The sequence below is a fragment of the Mizuhopecten yessoensis genome, unplaced genomic scaffold (genome assembly GCF_002113885.1).
Source record: "Mizuhopecten yessoensis strain PY_sf001 unplaced genomic scaffold, ASM211388v2 scaffold1779, whole genome shotgun sequence".
In the NCBI taxonomy this organism is placed as follows: domain Eukaryota; kingdom Metazoa; phylum Mollusca; class Bivalvia; order Pectinida; family Pectinidae; genus Mizuhopecten; species Mizuhopecten yessoensis.
Genome location: NW_018404217.1, coordinates 566843 through 589475, shown reverse-complemented (window position 1 = coordinate 589475; position 22633 = coordinate 566843). Strand labels below are relative to the sequence as shown.

General features: G+C 34.8%; 1 protein-coding gene across 5 annotated transcripts in view; it reads left to right on the top strand.

The window, feature by feature from the left end:
* Window positions 1–14313, top strand: part of LOC110440991 (cleavage and polyadenylation specificity factor subunit 6-like) — a 22519-nt gene extending 8206 nt beyond the window's left edge. Inside the window, exons 9-16 of one of the 5 annotated variants that reach the window (XM_021484122.1) lie at window positions 2951–2989; window positions 6124–6219; window positions 6662–6798; window positions 7207–7304; window positions 7942–8054; window positions 8457–8604; window positions 8787–9033; window positions 13879–14313. In XM_021484122.1, coding sequence (XP_021339797.1) covers window positions 2951–2989; window positions 6124–6219; window positions 6662–6798; window positions 7207–7304; window positions 7942–8054; window positions 8457–8604; window positions 8787–9018 — 863 coding nt within the window. In that variant the 3' untranslated portion in view covers window positions 9019–9033; window positions 13879–14313. Of the gene's footprint in view, window positions 1–2950; window positions 2990–6123; window positions 6220–6661; window positions 6799–7206; window positions 7305–7923; window positions 8055–8456; window positions 8605–8786; window positions 9034–9672; window positions 10631–13878 lie in introns of those variants that run through there. The other 4 variants (XM_021484114.1, XM_021484101.1, XM_021484108.1 and 1 more) reach the window with 4 other exon arrangements.
* Window positions 14314–22633: the final 8320 nt, after the last annotated feature.

The window sequence follows — 22633 nt, the reverse complement described above, 5'->3', positions numbered from 1 at the left end:
TATTTTTCGGGTCAATCAGAAATACAATTTGGCTGCCATGGCCGCTATTTTGCTACTAAATTCTAATAGGCCGATCTCACTTAAAATTGGTCTAGGAATGATCAGCTCATGGTCCTGACAAAGTTAAGTTAACATTATACTATTTTTTACTCAAATTGGTACATATTTCAACAAAAAAAAAAATACTGTAGACTCAGGTGACCGTTAAGGCCCATGGGCCTCTTGTTATCCTTCTTGAAGAATCTCTACAAGAGCAACTCAAAATTGTTTAAGATATAACTATTGTTCCTTATCATAATAGACTTTAGTGTAAAATGTTTTAACGTCAATTTTGAATTTCATTTACCATTTTTGTGTAACAACTTTATGTTACAAGATTTGTTGGCTTAAAAAATTACAAGTTGTATTAGAATTTTGATATTTTCATATCTTGTGACTGAATTGTTGAAAACATAAAAAGAAAATATAAAAGCGAATGTGTGTATTTACCTTGTGATCAAAGCCATTTTTTATATAAAATATGTTTGCGGTTAAGTCCATCTGTCCATTTCTTTGGAGCATATCATTTTCTTTTTACCAACATGAGCCAAATTCTTTGTGTTGGTACCGGTTTCAGAATGTCAAATACATGTACTAAAATAAGGACTTGCTCCACTAGGTACAGAGTTACGCCTTTGTTTTTTTCATGCGCCACTTTGAGGCATATCTCACTGTCATCCACAATGTCTAAATGAATATCAGTACCTCTCTGATGATGGAGAGTTACAAACTAAAATGGGTTGTTGTTCCCTGCTTTGTACAGAGTTGTAGCCCTTTCTTCATTTTTGATGCTGAAGTTTGTCTGGAGGTGGAGGATTATCAGTTTCTTAAAATACTGTCATTTTAATATGTTTTCCATCAACTATTTGTATTATGTAAAATACACGCCTTCATAAACTCCTGTTTCATCAAAGAAGGAACATAATTTGTTAGTTGTTTCATGTCACTTGTTATGTATTGCCTATTTGTTTTATGATTTGTGTAAGCTTATTACAATCCAGTCTCCTTTTTGATTGTTTTTGGTTTAAAGTTCTTTGTGTTTCACAAAGCAAAGATATTTTGGAAATTCTTATAAAATTAAGTATAACTGGCGACTTGTAAATAATGTTGTTGACTTTATGTCATGTATTTAACAACATCCTCTGTGACAGTAATTCTGTGTTATGTATTTAACGACATCCTCTGTGACAGTAATTCTGTGTTATGGATTCAACAACATCCTCTGTGACAGTAATTCTGTGCTATGTATACAACAACATCCTCTGTGACGGTAATTCTGTGTTATGTATACAACAACATCCTACATCCTCTGTGACGGTAATTCTGTGTTATGTATACAACAACATCCTGTGTGACAGTAATTCTGTGTTATGTATACAACAACGTCCTCTGTGACAGTAATTCTGTGTTATGTATACAACAACAACCTCTGTGACAGTAATTCTGTGTTATGTATACAACAACAGTCATGTATTTAACAACATCCTCTGTGACAGTAATTCTGTGTGATGTATACAACAACATCCTCTGTGACAGTAATTCTGTGTGATGTATACAACAACATCCTCTGTGACAGTAAGTCTGTGTTATGTATTCAACAACATCCTCTGTGACGGTAATTCTGTGTTATGTATACAACAAAATCCTCTGTGACAGTAATTCTGTGTTATGTATAAAATAACATCCTCTGTGAGAGTAATTCTGTGTTATGTATACAACAACATCCTACATCCTCTGTGACGGTAATTCTGTGTTATGTATACAACAACATCCTATGTGACAGTAATTCTGTGTTATGTATTTAACGACATCCTCTGTGACAGTAATTCTGTGTTATGGATTCAACAACATCCTCTGTGACAGTAATTCTGTGGTATGTATACAACAACATCCTCTGTGACAGTAATTCTGGGTTATGTATTTAACAACATCCTCTGTGACAGTAATTCTGTGTTTTGTATACAACAACATCCTCTGTGACAGTAATTTTGTGTTATGTATACAACAACATCCTCTGTGAGAGTAATTCTGTGTTATGTATACAACAACATCCTATGTGACAGTAATTCTGTGTTATGTATTTAACGACATCCTCTGTGACAGTAATTCTGTGTTATGGATTCAACAACATCCTCTGTGACAGTAATTCTGTGTGATGTATACAACAACATCCTCTGTGACAGTAACTCTGTGTTATGTATACAACAACATCCTCTGTTACAGTAATTCTGTGTTATGTATTCAACAACATCCTCTGTGACGGTAATTCTGTGTTATGTATACAACAACATCCTGTGTGACAGTAATTCTGTGTTATGTATACAACAACGTCCTCTGTGACAGTAATTCTGTGTCATGTATTCAACAACATCCTCTGTGACGGTAATTCTGTGTTATGTATTCAACAACATCCTCTGTGACAGTAATTCTGTGTTATGTATAAAATAACATCCTCTGTGACAGTAATTCTGTGTTATGTATACAACAACATCCTCTGTGACGGTAATTCTGTGTTATGTATACAACAAAATCCTCTGTGACAGTAATTCTGTGTTATGTATTCAACAACATCCTCTGTGACAGTAATTCTGTGGTAACTTGACACTTTGAAGCTGTTGAGAAATATCCTGTCTGCAAAAAATCTGTTGTTAATTGACATGTTTAAAGTGGTATCGACATCTTGTCCTAAAAGAATCTGATTCATCGGGACAGCTCTAGAATGTTAGATAAAAGTAAATATACTGTAGCACAGATTCATTGTCATCTTTAGTATGATAAAGTAGTAAGATAGGTAAATCCACATTAGAGATTTATTTTACATTGTTTTATTACTGATTCCATACTGCTTATGCAAAGGTATACATATTATCATATCTAAGCGTTGATTTCCATAATGTTGTTTGATTTATAGCTGTAATGAACCGTCCTGGACAACCTCCACCTCCGGGAAGTAAGTCTGCTAATAATCTGACCACTGACCTCTCCACAGCTACACATGGTTTGCTGTTATACAGCCCGGCTACACCTTGTTTATTTCTTTCTTCTTCAGTCTTGATCTTGGTCCCAACACTTGGTCCCAACACTTAATGTATTGTTGACATTAAGCAGGTCAATAAAGAGCTCTGAGAATGCTCGGTATGAACCAGTAGTTCACTGTTGTCAAAAAGTCAGGTAGAGATCAGGACTAAGGTTAGATGGAAGTTATGAAGCAGAATAGGCCAACTAACCGTTGTGAGAATGTTAATTTATTGAAAACAATAAAAATTAAAATAAAACAGAAAAAAATAGCACATTGTGTATAACCCAATATACAACAACGCCAAATTTTGCCAAATTCTAAACTTTCAAAAAGTCTTGTGAACTAGGACAAAAAACTTTTGATTTAGTAAAAAAAAATGGCATTTGTTGTTGGAAAAGGTGTAAAAAGGTTTATTTAAGGTAAAATATTAATGTACATGAGTTTTTTTGTATTGGTTAAGAAATTAAATGATGTAATGTGTTATGGTTGGTTGGAAATTCTGAATGTTTTTGTGGAGAGGTCATGTATCAACAATGTTAAATTCTGTTTTGATGTTGGCTGTTCTGTTAATAGGCTACTTCAAAGCTGTTCAAATGTGAACAATTATATTAGTTATAGAAGAATAATTAAGTATGTTTAAAGTGGCTGGTCGGGGAAAAAAATTACAAAATAAATGTGTCGAAATGCGTTCTATGGCCTTCTAAAAGTTATACCACGGCAATATGATGGGCGAGTTCTGCTTGCAATGTCCAGTTTTGACCACTGAAATCTCGGGGAAGCCCCGCGTAAATTTAGCGCAGATCTATTTATATATGTCACATGGTTGTTTCGAAAGTGAGGCAGTGAATATAACAACAATAGCACGCCGTCATGTGCCATGTCAGACTCAACTAGCGGACAAGACAGCAATACTATACATATAATTTTTACTCTTAGGGAGTGAATTTCAGCAAAATTTGAATCGGTATATTTCATAAGAAGGTATTTTAAACATGTGTATGCCATTTTAGCAAATATGACAATTTTTTCCCGACCAGCCCCTTTAAGATTTATCAACTTTATCAATTCATAACTGCAGGGATACTGGATGTATTAATATTAGTAATGACATGTACATGTACATGTATTGCAATATATTTTTGTTGCTTTGTATTTCGGTCAAAATGGTCAACTTCTCTATATGTACATGTATCAAGTATTTAGCCAATTTGTACACCTATACATATTACAAGGATGGGATGCTTAGACTTAAATTTAAAAGGTGCAAATTAAAATTACTTTTAGGAGTTACTTTATTTTTGAATACATTTATATCAACATTTTGATAGATATCATAATCCACTTAAAACTTTGGGAATCAAATTTTGATATTGGCAAGAATTGAGTATTGTGCTTTCAACATATTTTACTAAATAGTCTGATGTTTTAAAGTAAATTGACTTGTTTGTGTCATAAGGATAATCAGGCAGATTGTAATTGGGAATAATTCATGGGTTAATTCTCACTTGTTAAGATATATTGTTTCTCCCAATATTTTGAAGGAAAATAAGCTTTTTTCTCTATATCAAACACTTCCTGTGACTTTTCCTATGAGAGGAAATTTGAAATTGTATACACTAAAAGATATGAGCGCAACAAAAATTGGCGACATACAATTTTCATTGCAAAACCAATTGACTGACGACACAGAATTTGTCCTTAATGTGAGCCCTGCTACATGTACATTTGTATGATGTCAGAATGCAAGAGTGACTCCAGAAATATTGTGACATCATGCAAAGTGATGTTATTTCACAATAAAATTGTCAATGACAAAAAATATCCCATGTTACTACATGAGTTATGGGATAAGTATAAATGTATAATATGTCAAATGAGGATTTACAAGAAACTCTGTTAGTCAACAGTAATCAACTTTGCCACTAAATTCTTTTTAATAAAAAATTGTCGGGTAACCAATGCGAAGAGTTGCAATGTTTTTGTTAAACAAGTCAGATTTTTACTTTCAAACAATAAGTAAAGGTTGATCAGATGATTTAGTTTAAAAAGACTAAGATGCTGAGGCCAACAAGAGTGATGAATATTTTTGATAAGTTAAAATAACTTGTTTCATAATTGTTGTAATATAAATAAAGTTTATATATAAGATGCTGAGGTGGTGGAGGTGTAGAGAGGGCTACAGCTAGCATGGGGCACGAAGGATCATGTCTCTATGTGATAGTAACTGCTGCTGTACCAGGATCTGGCTCTATCATGCATTGTGTAGGTGGTTACAGTCGGGTTATAACAAGGTTAAACAGATCCTGAATGTACCTTTCTACATGATGTGACTAGATCTACAGTTGGTTATTGACAGATAGACAGCTGATATTTGGGTGAAGCATGCTTTCCTGGGACAGTTTTTACAGCATCGGCACTGTAGAATACTTATATTTGGCATGGTATATCTCTTTATATAAGTCCTTATTTAGCTTTTATTGCAATAAAAAATGATCACCCAAACAATTGTCTATACATACATGTAAGACTTACACGTTTAGTGAAATCAGAATTCGACTCTTTATGAATATTAGTATAGAAAGGCACATGTCCAAATCATTCCTGATGCTCGTTATTCACTTGAGTTAAGCTGTAGTTTATACAAATGTTGTCAATGATTGATTGTGGTGCTGAAAGTCGACTTTGTTATTATTGAAAGTTCAAACTAACGGTGTTAATATAATACGATGGTTTCACACATACGAGTACAGCGGATACTCAAGTGTTCATCTTATATCACAAGGCTTGATGAGCAGCACACATGATTATTTTTTAAATGGAAATGGGAACTCCAGAGACAGCACCAGTGATAATGTTTTTCTGTTTCAAATTTGATCTTTGGTTTACGTTTCAGGCAATATCATGAAGTAAAATATTTGGTTTCTTCTGTGACACCATTATCACAACATTATCAAATCTATGTCAATCTGGTCAGTCCGAATGTGCCTGTGTTGTGTTACTTCACACACCTGATCATTGTGATTATCTATTTAACTTTATCTAAATCTGTTTCATTACTATTCCAGTTCCATACAACCCTGCCCTTGGACCCCCTCCCCCACAGCCTGTTCCACCCCCTGGAGCCAGACACCCCCATCCCGGTGGACCCAATATGGGGCCCGGTAAGGACAAAACAGGAGGCTGAAGGGAGATTTTCTTGTGATAAAACACATTGTTTTTGGATTCAATTTAATCTAAATATATATATTTATATCAATGTCAGACTTATTTAATAAGGAAGTTGTGAGGAAAGCCTTTAATTTTCAAACTGATGCTCAAGTTTGGTTTGTTATCTTAAGTTAAATATCAAACATAATAAAACAGGTTTACGTGGAGACGGAGAATTGGTTACCACTCCTGACTCTAAACTACGTGTATTAATTGGATTCTGACCTATGTTATGTAATCATACAAAAATCTCACATTATCAGTTTCTTGGATGGATGACTTACAAATTGAGCATTTTTTATACTCTTTTTGGATAAGACATAATTATCTATACATGATCACTGCACTGGTAGTATGGAACATGAAACTTGATTTTCTGATTGTTATTGTTTGCAGGTATGCCACCAGGTGGCCAGCCCCCAATGTCACTGCCACCCCCAGGACATCCCCCAGGACACCCACCTGCTCCTGCCCCTCATGTGAATCCAGCATTCTTCCCCCCTCAGCACGGACCTCCACCAGCAGGACCATTGGTAAGTGCACATGGGCAATCTATAAGGTAGTTTAATATATTGTTTTAAACTTGATTCACTACATTACTTTGAAAATTATTGTTTTTCACCATGAAAATTATTATTTTCTCCATGAAGCTTCATTTCATCTGAGAATTTTTACCGTCTTCATATGACAAAAGCTGTTGCCAGGATGATAAACCCTGGGGAGATGGGGAATATAGAAAAAAATAGGTTTTCTCCACTCTTTGTTTCTTCACTGTGAAGATCCAGATGTATTAATAACTCAGTAAATTTCCTTACTAGCAAGCTCCAGTCATTATGACATTCTTGTATCCTACAACAATCATGACTGTCAATGAGACATGGATTCATTACCCGATAGATGAAGGATCAGAGGATTTTGACTTTTATTTATGTTTGTTACAGCCAGTAAACTCTGCCCCAGATCCATATAACAGGCCACCCCCCGGAGCCCCAGTGTCCTCCTATCCAGGGGATCACTACAACAGAGCCCCTCCAGAAAGGTGCGTACACACATTCCTCAAATATATATATACATACATATATTAAAAAAAAAATAACGACCGACTAAAAAACAAGCTGCTTTCACCCTTCACAGGGCTCTTCAGGTTTATTCAAAAGAATTTTTATTTATGTTTTTTTTAATAAACCAGAATAGCCCTGTGAAGGGTGAAAGCAGCTAGTTTTTTAGTCGGTCGTTAATTTTATGTTTTCTATATTTACTTCCTTCACATGGACATTTAATCCCTTTTTATTATACATATATATATATATTTAATCCTTTTTTATTATACATATAAATATATACACACACATACACACATGCACAACACCATATAATGATAAACTTTGACATTTTTATTCAACAAAAATATTTTAACTACTGATTATCCAAGTTGTGAACATCATGTGAGGAAGTCTTGGGTACAAGGTGAGATGCATGAATTTGATGCTTGCTTTCTTTAATTTGTTTTCTATTAAATTTTGTTCTTTTGAATATGAATAGAATTGAAATGAATAAAGGATTTCAAATCAGCACCAATGCAAAGTTAATGGTTGAACTTTTTATCAGAGTTTATAATTAGTGCATGCTTTAACAAGCTTATTCCCCGTTTGTTATAGTATGTATTCCAACAGCAGGGTTGAGTCTGTGTCGCCTGCCCTCAGTGAGCAGGAGTTTGAGGAGATATTCCAGAGGAACAAAACAGTCTCCAGCAGTGCCATCTCCCGGGCTGTACAGGATGCCAGTGCAGGTACACAACACTTAAACTTACCTTGACTATAAATTTAATTGAGGGTCTTTTGCCTAATTTTACAGTCAAATACAGGTTGTTTTCCCGAGCAAACAACTGCTTTATGTTCCAGAAACATACGACATGAAAATTGGAAAAATATCTTTCCAATCCATGTTGTAAAATTTCAGTAAAAAGACAATGTTCTTATTAAAGTGTTTCCAGGACCTAGAAAGTTTAATGGACAACAGTTAAAAATATGTACTTTATCCATATATGTCATCTTTGTCTATAACTCTTCAGTGCACTCTGGGCATTCATTCTTACCAAAATGATGTGAGTTAAGGATCTTCAGTTAAATGTACCTTATCTGCTTTAACCATTTAATATTTTATGCAAAGAAATTTCATTTGATTGTTGTAGGTGAATTCGCAAGTGCTATAGAGACCTTAGTGACAGCCATTTCACTGATCAAGCAATCAAAGATTGCCAGTGACGACCGATGTAAGATCCTCATCAGCTCCCTTCAGGACACACTTCACGGGATTGAGGAGAAGTCGTATGGTTCCAAGTAAGTGTTAGTTGAAGGATCATTGGTAGATATTTTCTTTTGCAAACCTTTCAGGATTTATCGTGCTTGTTTTGAAATCTTGTACTTACTAACCAAGAATGTACAACAGATTATTTTTGTAACGTGATATTTGTTTTTGCATAGATTTATGTGAAGTATAACAAGAAATATCTGTTTTCCAGGAGTACAACTAGAAGGTCACGTTCAAGGGACCGAGAACGTGATACACGTGACCGTGAAAAGAGAAGTCGCCATCGAACACGTAGTAGGGAAAGGGAGTATCGTGAGAGGAGTAGGGATCGTGAACGTGGTCACTACGAGGAGTCACGGTCCTCGCACAGAGGAGAGCGGGACCGCGAACGTGACAGGGAGCGGGATCGTGAGAGAGAGTACAGCAGCAGTCGTCGACACTGATTACAGGCCTACAAGGTAATCATCTTGTACACGAAATACTCCAAGTCACCATTAGTCTGCATTCATTGTAAAAACCCTTTGATGTGCAAATCAGACCTGTGCTAGCTGTATTTTATTACCCTTCTGGAAGATTAATAAACAATCAGTATCAATAGGATATAGAAATAATTCAGAAAGAAAGTCTTCACTTTTATAAATGTGTTCAACTTTTGTTGTTCAAGAAAACATTTGATTTACTTTATTAATCATTGGGAAAGGCAATTTTTTCGCTGCCTGCCATTCAGTTTTGATTGGGTGGAACATATTGTGAGAAGTATATGTAATGGGGTTGGCTACACAGTGAGGTTTGTACATCATGTGAGGTTAGCTATTGTTTCTTAAGTCTAAACAAAGCACAAGTTTGACACTCAAGTGATTGAGCAGGTAAGTTTGAGATCCTTCTTGTCTCAGGTAAGTGTCTGCATAGTATGTAATCTGACCAATACCTCACAATTTCCTATTGAAAGATAAGAAGTAGTTCAGCAAGGGAAAATATTCCCCGAATTGAAAATTGTCTTCCTTGGGTTACGTGGTGTTTTGTATCCAATTTAAATGAAGGCTTATTGAAAGGTGAATTAGGCATATCTTCCTAAAATGCTTACATTTCTTTTGCAGATTTTATTCGGAAAATGATTCTACCTCGGGCAGTTTCCTATACTACTAGAAAATTGGCTCAATACATCTGTTCAGTTTATGGACAAGAAAGTTGTGTTTTATAAATTCTGTGCCAAATAATTATTTGAATTTGAATTTCATTGCAATACGAGAGGCAGCTAAATATATTTTTATATAGTGTTATTTTTTTATAAGGTTTATATTTTTACATGTGATAATTACTAAAAGATCTCCATATATATAGCATTCCAATGAAGATGTCTTTGTCCATGTTATTTATGTTGTATAAAATATCTACAGACATTTGTAATCCACAAGTATGGTAGATGAGGAATGGGAGTGAGTGGGATGGTGAAGTTTGTAGACCGCTCTGTTTCTCACATTGTTCCAGATCGGTGTTTGTAAAACTAGATTGATAGGATTGACAGTCAGACTTTGTAAGATTGTGGTTTGCTCTTTAGGTACTGATTTTATTTTTCACATCAATACTAGATATTATTTGTAACTTTGCCCCAAAGGCTTTATTGACCGATATTTTTCACTAAAAAAAGTTTAAAGCCTTTTTAACACTTGATGGGTTGATTTATCTGCCAAATTGTTTAGAAATATTAATAGCTTTTATCTTCATTATTCCTGCGACAAAAGTTTCTTTTTACTCAGAATTGCCTATACAATTTGTTATAAGAGCTTTTTTTTTCTTTTTCTTCAATTACTTATTTCTTCAGGAACCCACGGCCCTTCAACCGTGGCAATCCCTATCCCAATTATTGCCATAAGAGCTTTATCACGCAGTCGAAATGTTTTTCTGGGTATTTCAGTCATGCACAGTAGTCTAGTGGTAGGACGCCGGGCTCGTGGCCGAAGGGTTGCGCGTTCGACTCCCGTCACGGCACTGTGTTGTATCTTTGAGCAAGATACTTAACTCCGCTTGTTCCAGTCTACTCAGCTGTAAATGAGTATGTGGTTAGTTAGTGCTAGAATTGTAGAATGCTTGCTGTGAGCGCCGAAATGGCAGCACCAGCTGTATGCTCCCCAGGGAGTTGAGAAAGATAATAATTTGTGAACCGCTTTGAAACGACCTACGAACTAGGTTGTGATGAAGCGGTATATAAGAACCTCAAATTATTATTATTTAATTATATCCTCAATAAATAGTGTCAGAGGGTCTATATTTGCTTTTATAAAAGTGATGAACATTATTTTCAATTAAAACAAACTGTTGAGGGAAAATATGCTGTAGATTTTTTGTAAGGTGTTAGATTGTGATGCATAAGATTTTCTTCTTGCATATTTTGTGTATCTTAGGCTCAAGATTACAATTTTTATTATTTTAAAGATCAGACACTGAAAAATTGTGAAAAACATGTTGCATAAAATCTGTTAAGTGTTTATATGTACCCCAAGATGTGATTGCGAGTAAATTTTCTGTTGAACGCGTGTGTAAATTTAACCACTATACAATTCGGTGTGTACTTTACAAGTGTGAGTTTTTGTGAACTTTATACAATGGTGAGTTTGCATAAACTTATACCTGTATGAGAGTGAGTTTGAGGGAGGTAAAATGTATCTCTGTTCAGGTGTTACTGCATAAACTTATACCTGTATGAGAGTGAGTTTGAGGGAGGTAAAATGTATCTCTGTTCAGGTATTACTGCATAAACTTATACCTGTATGAGAGTGAGTTTGAGGGAGGTATCTCTGTTCAGGTGTTACTGCATAAACTTATCCTTGTACAAATGCGAGTTTCTGTGAACTTGATGCTGTATTAGGAAGAGTTTGTGCGATATGATCTTTTTATGAGTTTGAGTTTGTGTGAACTTTATGCAGTATAAATGTGTGGATGTTGATATTTTTTGCATAGTGTTATTGTGGACAATTGCAAATGTTTGTAGATATTTGAATATATAGGAATGTCTCACCGTTCCGTGATTAGCCCCAGAAGTATTTATTTAACTTGTGATAGTTGTATACGGCGTTGAATTGCGATACTTGATACCCCATACTGGTGCTGTTTACCATAACCTAAATATTTAATTAATAGTGTTGCTTCAGGTAACTTTAGAAATGCTGTTTGGTATTTCACCCATTCAATTTTACCCTGTGCAATTGTGATGCATGTACTTAACTTATTTTTATTGAAAACTTTATTTTCATGTTATATATGATGTATCATCAATACATTATAAACATATATATTACACACATGTGAAAAAACATCATTGTCGTCATGGTGTTTTGTAAGTAGTGCAAATTGAGATCAAGCTATAAATGAATTTGAAAGGATTTATCGGCACAATAAGTGAAACTGATTTGTTGAAAACAAAACGAAAAAATTGTATTTGTAAATGTTAAGATAAGAACAAGGAACAATGATTTCATATATGTAGCACTTATTGCTGGTAGCTAGTTTATAACATTTATAAACTCATTAATATGTTGCTAAACATTGTCATTGTCATGCATTGGTGTCAAATTTCACATGTTCTGATGGTATCTGTGTGGCGAATCATTTTGTAAAATACAAATTTGAACTCGGTGTCAATATAGTGATAAAAGACAATAGGCAAGTTCTCTTTTGGACACATTTTTAATTGTCCTTCTTCCAGAGATTTGACTTTTGCAGTTCAAGTCTGTTTAAAATCTTTTAATGTGTTATAATAATATACCTAAGTTTGACAACTACATGTATAAACAAAGAGACAGAAAAAGAATCTACCAATATTAAAAGTGACAAGAAGTCTGTCTGGAAGTATAAAATGATATTTTCACCTAGTAAATGTTTTCCTGAATCATTAGGGTCTACTTATGCACCGATATTTAAAGAGAGAATAACCAGCATTCAAAGTAAAATATTAACTTGACATGAAAAACATATGTTTTCAAGGTTATGAATGTAGCTTTTTGTCATTTTGATTTTGAAACAGAAAAGGTTTGAAGGTCAAAAATAATTGTTGATGTGTATTTTACTTAACTCTTCATTTGGTGAACTCTGGTGCATCTTTGATGTATGATATGGTATATACATAAGTCCATGTCAGAGGTAGCATGTGTTCAGAAAGGTGCGATTGTTTCTTGTTTTTGTTGATTTGAATGTTCTGTTGGAGGAGAGAAAGAGAGGTTAAATTGAAAGACCCGGAAACATCATTTTAAGCAGAGGAAGGGAGATTACTTTTAAAACAAAATATTTTGAGTTAGAAAATGTTTCAGACCATATTCTATTAAAAGAAAGTGGGGTTAACTTTTTAATCCATGTATTTTAGATTTGAGATTACTGTTTTCGTACAAAACCTGTCTGAGTGAGAGAAGAAATATCTAACACACCATCATCTGTTTGAGAGAGAAAATAAACTATAAAACTTCAATAAGAGAGGAAGGGAAAAAACTTAAACTAAAATGTGTTATGAAGAATATAAAATGCAAATCGTTTGGCGAGAGAAAATGTTTAAACATGTTTTCTTTGAGTGTGATGGTTATAAAATGTCATGTGCTCATTTAGAGTGGGAGAGAGAGAAATTGAAAAGCCTGTTCTATGAAAAGAAGGTGAAGTGTTTTTACCCTGATTGAGAGAAATTCAAACTCGTGTTTTGTTGGTGAGAGATAACAGTCCAATTTTGTATATTTGATAGTTTTTTCGTAGAGAATATGTAAGAAAACATTCATGAAGTGTCGTGCGCTCGTAAATTCTCACAAATTACAATTTAAACAGATCTTATCAATATCCAGAAATTAATCTAAATATTCTGGAAATTGATATGTGTTTAGTTGCAAAATGACAACAGATACAGGCATACATATGTTAGATAATGACAACTGTAAAATTGAAGCAAACTCCAGTAGTTTGTCAAGATAGACAGTATTTAGACAATGATACTAGGAGTACAAAGGTATCGTGGTAATGTCAAGATCACCAACAGTAAGTACAGTAATAATCAACAAAAATCGATAAATTCACTGCATGTTTAATCGTATATATGGTATCTGAATATTTTAAGAAGATCTGTGAGAGAGGGATTAGAATATCTTATAACAGATCAATCTATTTAATTAAACATATTTAAAATTTGCTTAACTCACAAAAATGAACCATTAAGAATTGTTTCCTCTTCCAGCAGAAACTGAAAGCTGAGTTAGTCAGTATTGTCAGCATATTTGAAGGTAAATATGAGTTGTATATGTAATTGACATTTGACCTTTTTTCTATTGTAGGTTATGTAACCATAGCGATGACCTTGAGTTGGTGTTAAACGTCCTTATGATGTATTCAGCCTCTTCAATCCAAATGTTAGCTTTTTGTACAAAAAAAGAAGAGAAGTACTTTGTTTTGTGAAATAAGTGTGTAAATAGTTAAGTCAAAGAATCCTTGATTTTGGGATTTACTGGTTCAATTCATCACTGTAAAAGAAAAAGACTTCAATACACTGACACTTAGGATTGGATTAACATACAGGAAGGAGGACCTATGGATTATCATCCCACAGAACTGGAAAAAGTGTGCGTCATTTTCATCTTTATCATTCACTGGATTTCTTCATCAAAACAGCCAGCTAAGGAACACGAATCCTGATTTTATCCGAGATTTTAAACCACTTTTTATGTCGTTTACTGTTCTCCCCAATAAAGGAATATGTGTTGTAATAACAATGACTTGTTATTTTGATTTTATATGTGATGTATGTGTGAGAAAGTCTAGGAGAGTGTGTGTATATTTGTAGAAACCATCTCGGGAACAAGGTCTATGTCACTTGCTGAATTTTGAATTATATGACAAGCTAATTGAGGATGGGACCAGGGTAGTGACCAAAAAAATGTGAATTCTGTCGAGTAATTCAGAAATTTAGAAGCAGAATAGATTTGAATTGACTTTATTTTTTGTCTATACCTGTACTTCGTCATATTGTTGCTGCTTTGATATTGATTTTTGTTATTCATGAACTGATCGGTATTTCATTTCCAAAAGAAAGAAACAGAGTTCTAAATATTTTTTGCCTTAAAATTTAGAAAAAGGCGTTTTTGCATTCAATATGCTGGTTTGCTTTAATGCTGTCTTCACGTTTGTCTAGTGAAAACCAAACAGGTTAATGTCCTCTTAGATTGTACCGATACATTTATGTTTATATTATATAAATAGATTACAAACTGGATGTTAATTTTGTGAAATGTATTTTCAGTATAAATAATGTTAAAAGTCTTCCGTATCGCTGTTAACGCCTTTCCTCAGAATTTTGTAATTTTGGAAATATTGCTTCCAAATAGTCTGCGTAGATTTGGTGTTAAACATTATTTATTTCAGATCTTTCAACTGAAACTTAATTGTGTAAATTATTAAGCACGTTTCCAATGTATGCATATTATTTTAAAGATTGGGGCCATATTCACCTTTAAAAATAGAATGTAAAGACTACTAGTATACGAAGCAGTCCTAGAATTCACTGCAAAGGTCATTTAGAACTACTGTTGTATATCCATGTAGAATATTTGTCACAAAATTATAGAACATTTTGTCACATTGATTTTTGCTATTTCTCTGACTGAACTTTCAGATAAATGGAAGAAATTGTCAGAGAAAAAGACAACAACATTTTTCTAAACATTTTCTTCAGGTTGGTAGGACACAACCAATAACATTTTCTATGTGACGTTTCGATGACTAGTAGGTTATGTACTTTAGTCACCTTCATCGGACAAATGACCAGTGAAGTACTACGTACATAACATACTAGACATCGAAATGTCACATAGAAACATTTAATGGTTGTGTTACAAGAATCTTTTCCAAAATAACCCATTGTTTTCATAGAACACCCAGAAATATAGTAAGAATTGTTGTCTTTTGTTAATAAATTCGTCGTGTTGTGCCATTTTTTAACAAAGTTTATACTTAAATGCCGAGTGCAGCTGTCAAATGTTTGCCATTTATGTATGCAGATTCGAGTTAACATAAAATCCTGGAGTGAGGAAAAGGGATGAAAATATATTGTGATTTGTTTTCCATTCCATAATATTTGGAAAAATTAATGCTCCAGATTTAGATTGTGAATTAACCTGAACTTTTTCAGTGTTCTCGATTGTCGAGTAAAATCTCTCCTTTGTTTTTATATGCTCACAAGTTCTTAAAAATAGGACAAAAATCGATCATGTGGACTGTTTTATGTTCATTGATTTTTAATCTTTATTCTCATTAATGTTCAAATAGTATTTTATTGTTTAACTTGCACACCGAGTTCAGAATGAATACTTGTGATGTGTGCATACTATATCATAGAAAATCGGCTTCTGTTAACTTGGTATGGATACTTGCTACCTTATATTTTGTATGGTTTAAACCCTACAGTTTTGTTTTCTTCAAACTCCATATAATTTTTATGTTAATTTCAAGGTAGCAAGATTTCCATTTTGGAACAGAAAGACGGGAAACGCCCAGTAAATTATTTATATATTTTCTCCAAAGGTGTAGAAAGAAAGATGCAAGATTGATGTTTATTTCACAACAGATATTTGGTAGATAAGGGCAATTTTTTTTAAAACATAAGCTACATGATTCGAAGACTGAAAGCGAATTAATTTTTTGAATCTGTGTGTGCATGGTAACTGAGAGATTGTGGAAATAATGGCCAGCGGTTGTACGAGTTCATTGTTCTCTTCTGTAAAGTATTTACAGGTACAGTGTATGAAACTTGAAAACGTTAGAAATTTATGAAAAGACTTTTCTTCCACACTTCAAAAAGGTGCTTTCTACTAGATAAGATATGAATATGTTAAACAATGTCAAATTTCATGCGCTCTTGATCACACGATAATAAAGTGTGGGAGAAAATTATCAATCACTGTTGTGTAATGCAAAAGAGAAATATCAACCTAAAGGATACAATGTTTGAAGCTTAGCTCCCGGCAAAGCCTTACGCTAAACTTCGAAAATATAAGCTTCCGGTTGAGATTTCCATGTTTACATTGCTTAGGAGTGATAGATTCTATTATTCCAAACTGTGCTCGGGAAACATGCAGATCAAAGTATGATATGGCATTATGGTACACAGAAAAAATACTGGTAGACAGCTCCGTGTAAATATACCAGTGAACATCACAAGACCTTATTACCTTGTTAATACGGTGTTACCCTGATACAGGGATTAAGAATGATCATCTTTCAGAGATCCTTATGCTGAAAACAATTTCAGGCATTTTGAAATTTCATAATTATTTAGTTTAAACACGGAATTAGATTTGTTATCTAAGTATGTGGTTAAAATAAAAAAACCTCTACACACTGTTACACTAAATACGGACTTGTAAACTAATTGTAAATTATAGATTGTAAGCTAAAATAATTGTGTCGTAACTAATGCCTGTTGTTAGAGTATACATGTTTCTGAAGTTGTGGTACAGTGCGTGATGTGGTGAATCTGCGAATTCCCAACTGTTGAATATTCGTAGTAAGTAGAAGTATACACGACACTAACACTGGTAGCAATGTGGTCGATCATCAGGAATCGGTTTTAGAATTCCATTACAACTGAGGGTTTTATCTTGCATTGAAACCTGGCCAAGGTAAAAGAAAAAACAAGCGAAAGACAATATGACCCCTGTGTACAGGTAATCCAAGGCAAAGCGACTAGTTGTCGACATTTTGATACATTACTAATTAGTTTTCATTGGCAGTGTAAGTATTTTTTAAATTATTTATAGACTAGAATGAGTAAATAATTTTGAGAGAACGCCGATGTGCCGAATACTCTTTCTCCTGTAGCAATACGTTTAAGAGGTGTTCATCTCGAAGGAATTCCGTAAGCGATATAGAACACCCACTTAAGGGAAACCGATCATTCACTCCAAAATCTGTATTCTTTATTATTTTCCGTCCAGAACAGTTTGTGAACTAAAATCTAACGATATACCTCGTAGCATGTATGATCATTTATGAATATCTTTTTTCCCCATTTTCTCTATTACGTACATAATACAGTTTAGAAGGTGTTCTGTATTTGTAATGGAATAAGTTGCTTTTGATAATTTTGTTTAAGGAATTATGTTGGGACCGTTACAAATAAGAAATACAGCAAGTCGTTGATGTAGGTTGACTAGCTGTTGTGGGTTATTCTCGAGACTTTTCTATGAAATGTATTAATTTAGTAACAGTTAAGATTTTAAATTAAAGGACAAGTTCACAATACCTGTACGGTTGTGTATGTGATGTAAGATCAGGAAGGAGTTGTGTGATGTCTAGTTGTGACCCAGAGAGAGAATTTTCAATGGCAAATGTTCGTGTTTTTAAGGACTTACCGATTGTAGTTTGTAGTCTCTACATATACTTCTAGTCAAACATTGTCTTCAATGGTAATGCTTTCTTAAATCTGTTTAACTCACTCAAGCGTTTCACTCGTTACGTTCGATGAATACCGTCCATCTACATCAGATGAGTGATTCGTTTGATGGGTTCGCTTCTATGTGTCATTGATATCTGAAATTTGCCGACCAAGAATCTTTCCTTTGAGTTGCAATTATCCGATTTGACTACCATTCCTTTGCGTTAAGGCATCATTTTTTTTAAAATGTATTCGTCTATGTTTTACAAAATCACGTAATTGAACGTTACGAGTTGAGGAACTCTTTTTCTGTGCTTACGGATAACTCTGACAGCGTATAAAATGACCTTAGACCGAAGTCATCAAACTAACTTGTTTGCAAAACTAGAGACAGACCTAATTTATCGTCATATCTGCTTTATTTTCAAAGTCATATATGATATACCTAGTATTCATGATGCATTATCAATGCACTTAATTGTAAAATCCAGACGCATGATAATTTACAAATGTTCTATTTGGTTCCGGATACATCATAAATGTCAGTTATATTTAGGTCACGAGATAATTTACGGTATTTGTTTCGGTGAGTTCTAAGTATTATTCTAGTATAATTCTATTGAATTATCGCTTGAATGTGTTGAAACGTAATTGGACTGCACAATATTGCCGTTCTTAAGAAAATAACGCAAATATTTTTAGCTTTCAGATTAAATATCTGACATTAAGCTGAGTTGCTTTACAAAATATGTTATGGAAGGTTAAGCGGACATTGACTTCGTCCATTGAATTTCACTTTTCAGTTTTATCAACGAAATATCTCTTAGGGGATTCGCAAAAAATGACTCGTAGATGACCGAGTTTTCACCAATCCACCGTCGAATTAAGTTGTGTGGCTTTAGCATAACCTAATTAAACCTGTGTGACAGCAGGGCCCACTTGTATAAAACATCTCAAAGTAAAGGAAAATCTCAAGCAATGTATTGTCTATGAGAAATCTTAGACTTGAGGAAATCTCAAGAGTTAAAATGTTTTATACAAGTGGGCCCAGGAACTTAATACCGTAACTATACAATTGTACCTTAATCTGTAGCAAGCCTGTAGATTTGGTTGAGCATTTACTTAAAAAACTCATTATTGTCTTTATTACCGCATCTTTATAAATACTTATCTTGTTAAGTGAAAAAATCAATTTGTAGATTTCTAAAAACAACTACAAGGGATTGGAAATACAACACACGTCACAGCTGAACAGTGCAGGTAAGTATATTCAAATGTACAGGAACAAATACAAATATTTGAAATAAATTATTATTTTAACATCGTCAGCATTTTCCCTTTTTTTCTTGCTTTATTCCTGTTTAGATTTGTTTTCGTTTTAGGTCACCTGAGCTGAAGGTTCATTTTTAGCTCACCTGGTCCGAAGGACCATGGTGAGCTCATGCCATACCGCAGCGTCCGTCGTCCACCGTCCGTCCGTCCGTCCGTCAACTTTTCCTTTAAAACGCTACTAGTCATGAACGACTGAGCAGATTTTGACCAAATTTGGTCAAAAGCATCATTGGGGGAAGGGGAACAAATTTTGTATAAACGGTTGGTCTGGGGCTGAGGGGCGGGGCCCAATAGGAGAAATATAGCAAATTCTTTAAAATCCTTCTTCTTTTGTAGGAATAAAAGGATTTGTTCCATATTTAGTCTGAATCATCCTTAGGTGAAGGGGAACCAATTTTGTATAAATCGTGGGTGTGACCCCCCTTGGGGCTGAGGGGCGGGACCCAATAGGGGAAATATAGCCAATTCTTTAAATCCTTCTTCTTCTGTAGGAATGAAAGGATTTGTTCCATATTTGGTCTAAAGCATCCTTGGGAGAAGGGGAACCAATTTTGTATAAACTGTGGGTCTGGTCCCCACAGGGGCCTGAGGGGCGGGGTCCAATAGGGGAAACATAGCAAATTATCCTTTAAAATCCTTCTCCTTTTGTCGGAATGAAAGGATTTGTTCCATATTTGGTCAGAAGCATCCTTGGGTGAAGGGGAACCAATTTTGTATAAATCGTGGGTGTGACCCCCCTTGGGGCTGAGGGGCGGGGCCGAATAGGGGAAATATAGCCAATTCTTTAAATCCTTCTACTTCTGTAGGAATGAAAGGATTTGGTCTAAAGCATCCTTGGGAGAAGGGGAACCAATCCTGTATAAACCATTTGTGTGGCCCCCAGGGGCTTGAGGGGTGGGGCCAAATTGGGGAAACATAGCAAATTATTCTTTAAAATCCTTCTTCTTCCGTAGGAATAAAAGGAGTTGGTTCATATTTAGTGTGAAGCATCCTTGGGTAAAGGGGAACCATTTTTGTATTAACTGTGGGTGTGGCCCCCCTGGGGGCTGATGGGCGGGCCCAATAGGGGAAATAAAGCAAATTCTTTAAAATCCTTCTTCTTCTGAAGGAATGAAAGGATTTGTTCCATATTTGGTCTGAAGCATCCTTGGGTGAAGGGAAACCAATTTTGTATAAACTGTGGGTCTGGTCCCCACAGGGGCCTGAGGGGCGGGGTCCAATAGAGGAAACAGCAAATTATCCTTTAAAATCCTTCTCCTTTTGTCGGAATGAAAGGATTTGTTCCATAACTGGTCAGAAGCATCCTTGGGTGAAGATGAACCAATTTTGTATAAATCGTGGGTGTGACCCCCCTTTGGGCTGAGGGGCGGGGCCCAATAGGGGAAATATAGCCAATTCTTTAAAATCCTTCTTCTTCTGTAGAAATAAAAGGATTTGTTCCATATTTGGTCTGAAGCATCCGTGGGAGAAGGGGAACCAATCTTGTATAAACCATGGGTCTGGCCCGCCAGGGGCCTGAGGGGTGGGGCCCAATAGGGGAAACATAGCAAATTATTCTTTAAAATCCTTCTTCTTCTGTCGGAATGGAAGGATTTGTTCCATATTTGGCATGAAGCATCATTGGGTGAAGGGGAACCAAACCTTTAAAATCCTTCTTTTACCATAGGGATTTAGGGATTTTATCCTAATTTAGTCTGGAGCATCCTTGGGCCAAGGGGGCTCAATTTTGTATATGCAGTGGGTGTGGTCTCCCAGGGGGCCAATAGGAGAAATAGAGGAAAAACCTTTTAAATCCTTCTTCGACAATCGAGATTATGGGATTTTTTCCATATTTAGTCTTGAGCATCCTTGGACCAAGGGGTCTCAATTTTGTATAATTGGTGGGTATGACCCCCCTAGGGGCATAGTGATGGGGCTCTGTTTGAAGTTTGTTCTCGCTATATCTCGAGTACTGGATGGATCTTTCTGAAATTTCATATGTACTTACAGCACCTACCATGGAGTGCTATATCTTTACTTCATACCAATTATTTAAAACATATTCAGGTGAGCGATACAGGCCCTCCGGGCCTCTTGTTTTAAACCACTGTAACTCTGGTCTGAAATTTGAAAGATCTTTTAGGTCTCCGCTCACACCAATATACTTGGAAAGAATTGGCTAAAACATCGTTTTTCATCGTTCGCTGTAAGAATTTCTTATTTGTGCTCGTGGTTATATTTGAAATATTTATTTTAGTTGTAGTTTTGATCCTCTTCGTACCTTATTCCCCTTAACATGAGTGTGCTTACTGGATTTCTTGTGATTTAATAAACGTCTTGTCAATATCCATACCGGATTGCTAATACTACAGGGTATCTTGTACATAACTAGGTCTCCAGTTATTGGATACCTGGTCCGCAGTCTTGCCTTCCAATTTCCCTCGAAAACTTTTTTTATCCGAGGTAGTTAGCATTTGCAGTTGGTAGGCTTTCATGATGCATATGATTTGATATGTGTATTCAGGATGGTATCCTTTACAAATCTGTTTAATAACTCGTTGAAAAGTATCCATTGTCAATGCAAATTAATTCTAGAATGATAAATGCACACAAGCCTCTTAACTACAACTCGTGGGATGCCTGCTTACAACACTGTAAAATTAACCAGAAAACATGCATAGCAAATATATTTACTGGATTAAATAGAAATCTAAACAACTTAGCTACGATTAATTTTATTCTATTTAAATGTTGCACACATTCTGTTAAATCACAGCATGTAATGTAACTCAAATAAAATACTACATGCCTATCCTAGAGACTTGCGAGGCACTTATTTGAAATTACACATGTTCATATACATTTTAGATAGGCATATACTATTTATGTATAAATATATGTGTAAGTATACATATACTCAGAAACTCATGTTTAATGTTATTCAATGGATTGTAAAGTGCTTAATTATTTCTTTTTCAAACAAACATATTTACGAATGCATATCATGAAGACTATTTCTTAACTTTTCATCACTCCATCATCGAAACTGATCTGGACTGAAAATTGTCAATTAAAAGGTGATTAATCGAGTAGAATTATATTTCAATTGAATTTCATATAATTCCAAAATTGATTTTGTGCTTTAATCGAAGTTCTGTGATTTTTTCATAGGACTACTTTTAAGAAGCTATTGTCATTCGAGTTGTCTCCCATCGCATAAACTAAACTCGCCGTAAAAAAAGTTGCTAGAGGACCATGGTGAGCTTATGACATACCGCAGCGTCCGTCGTCCGTCCGTCCGTCAACTTTTCCTTTAAAACGCTACTAGTCATGAACGACTGAGCAGATTT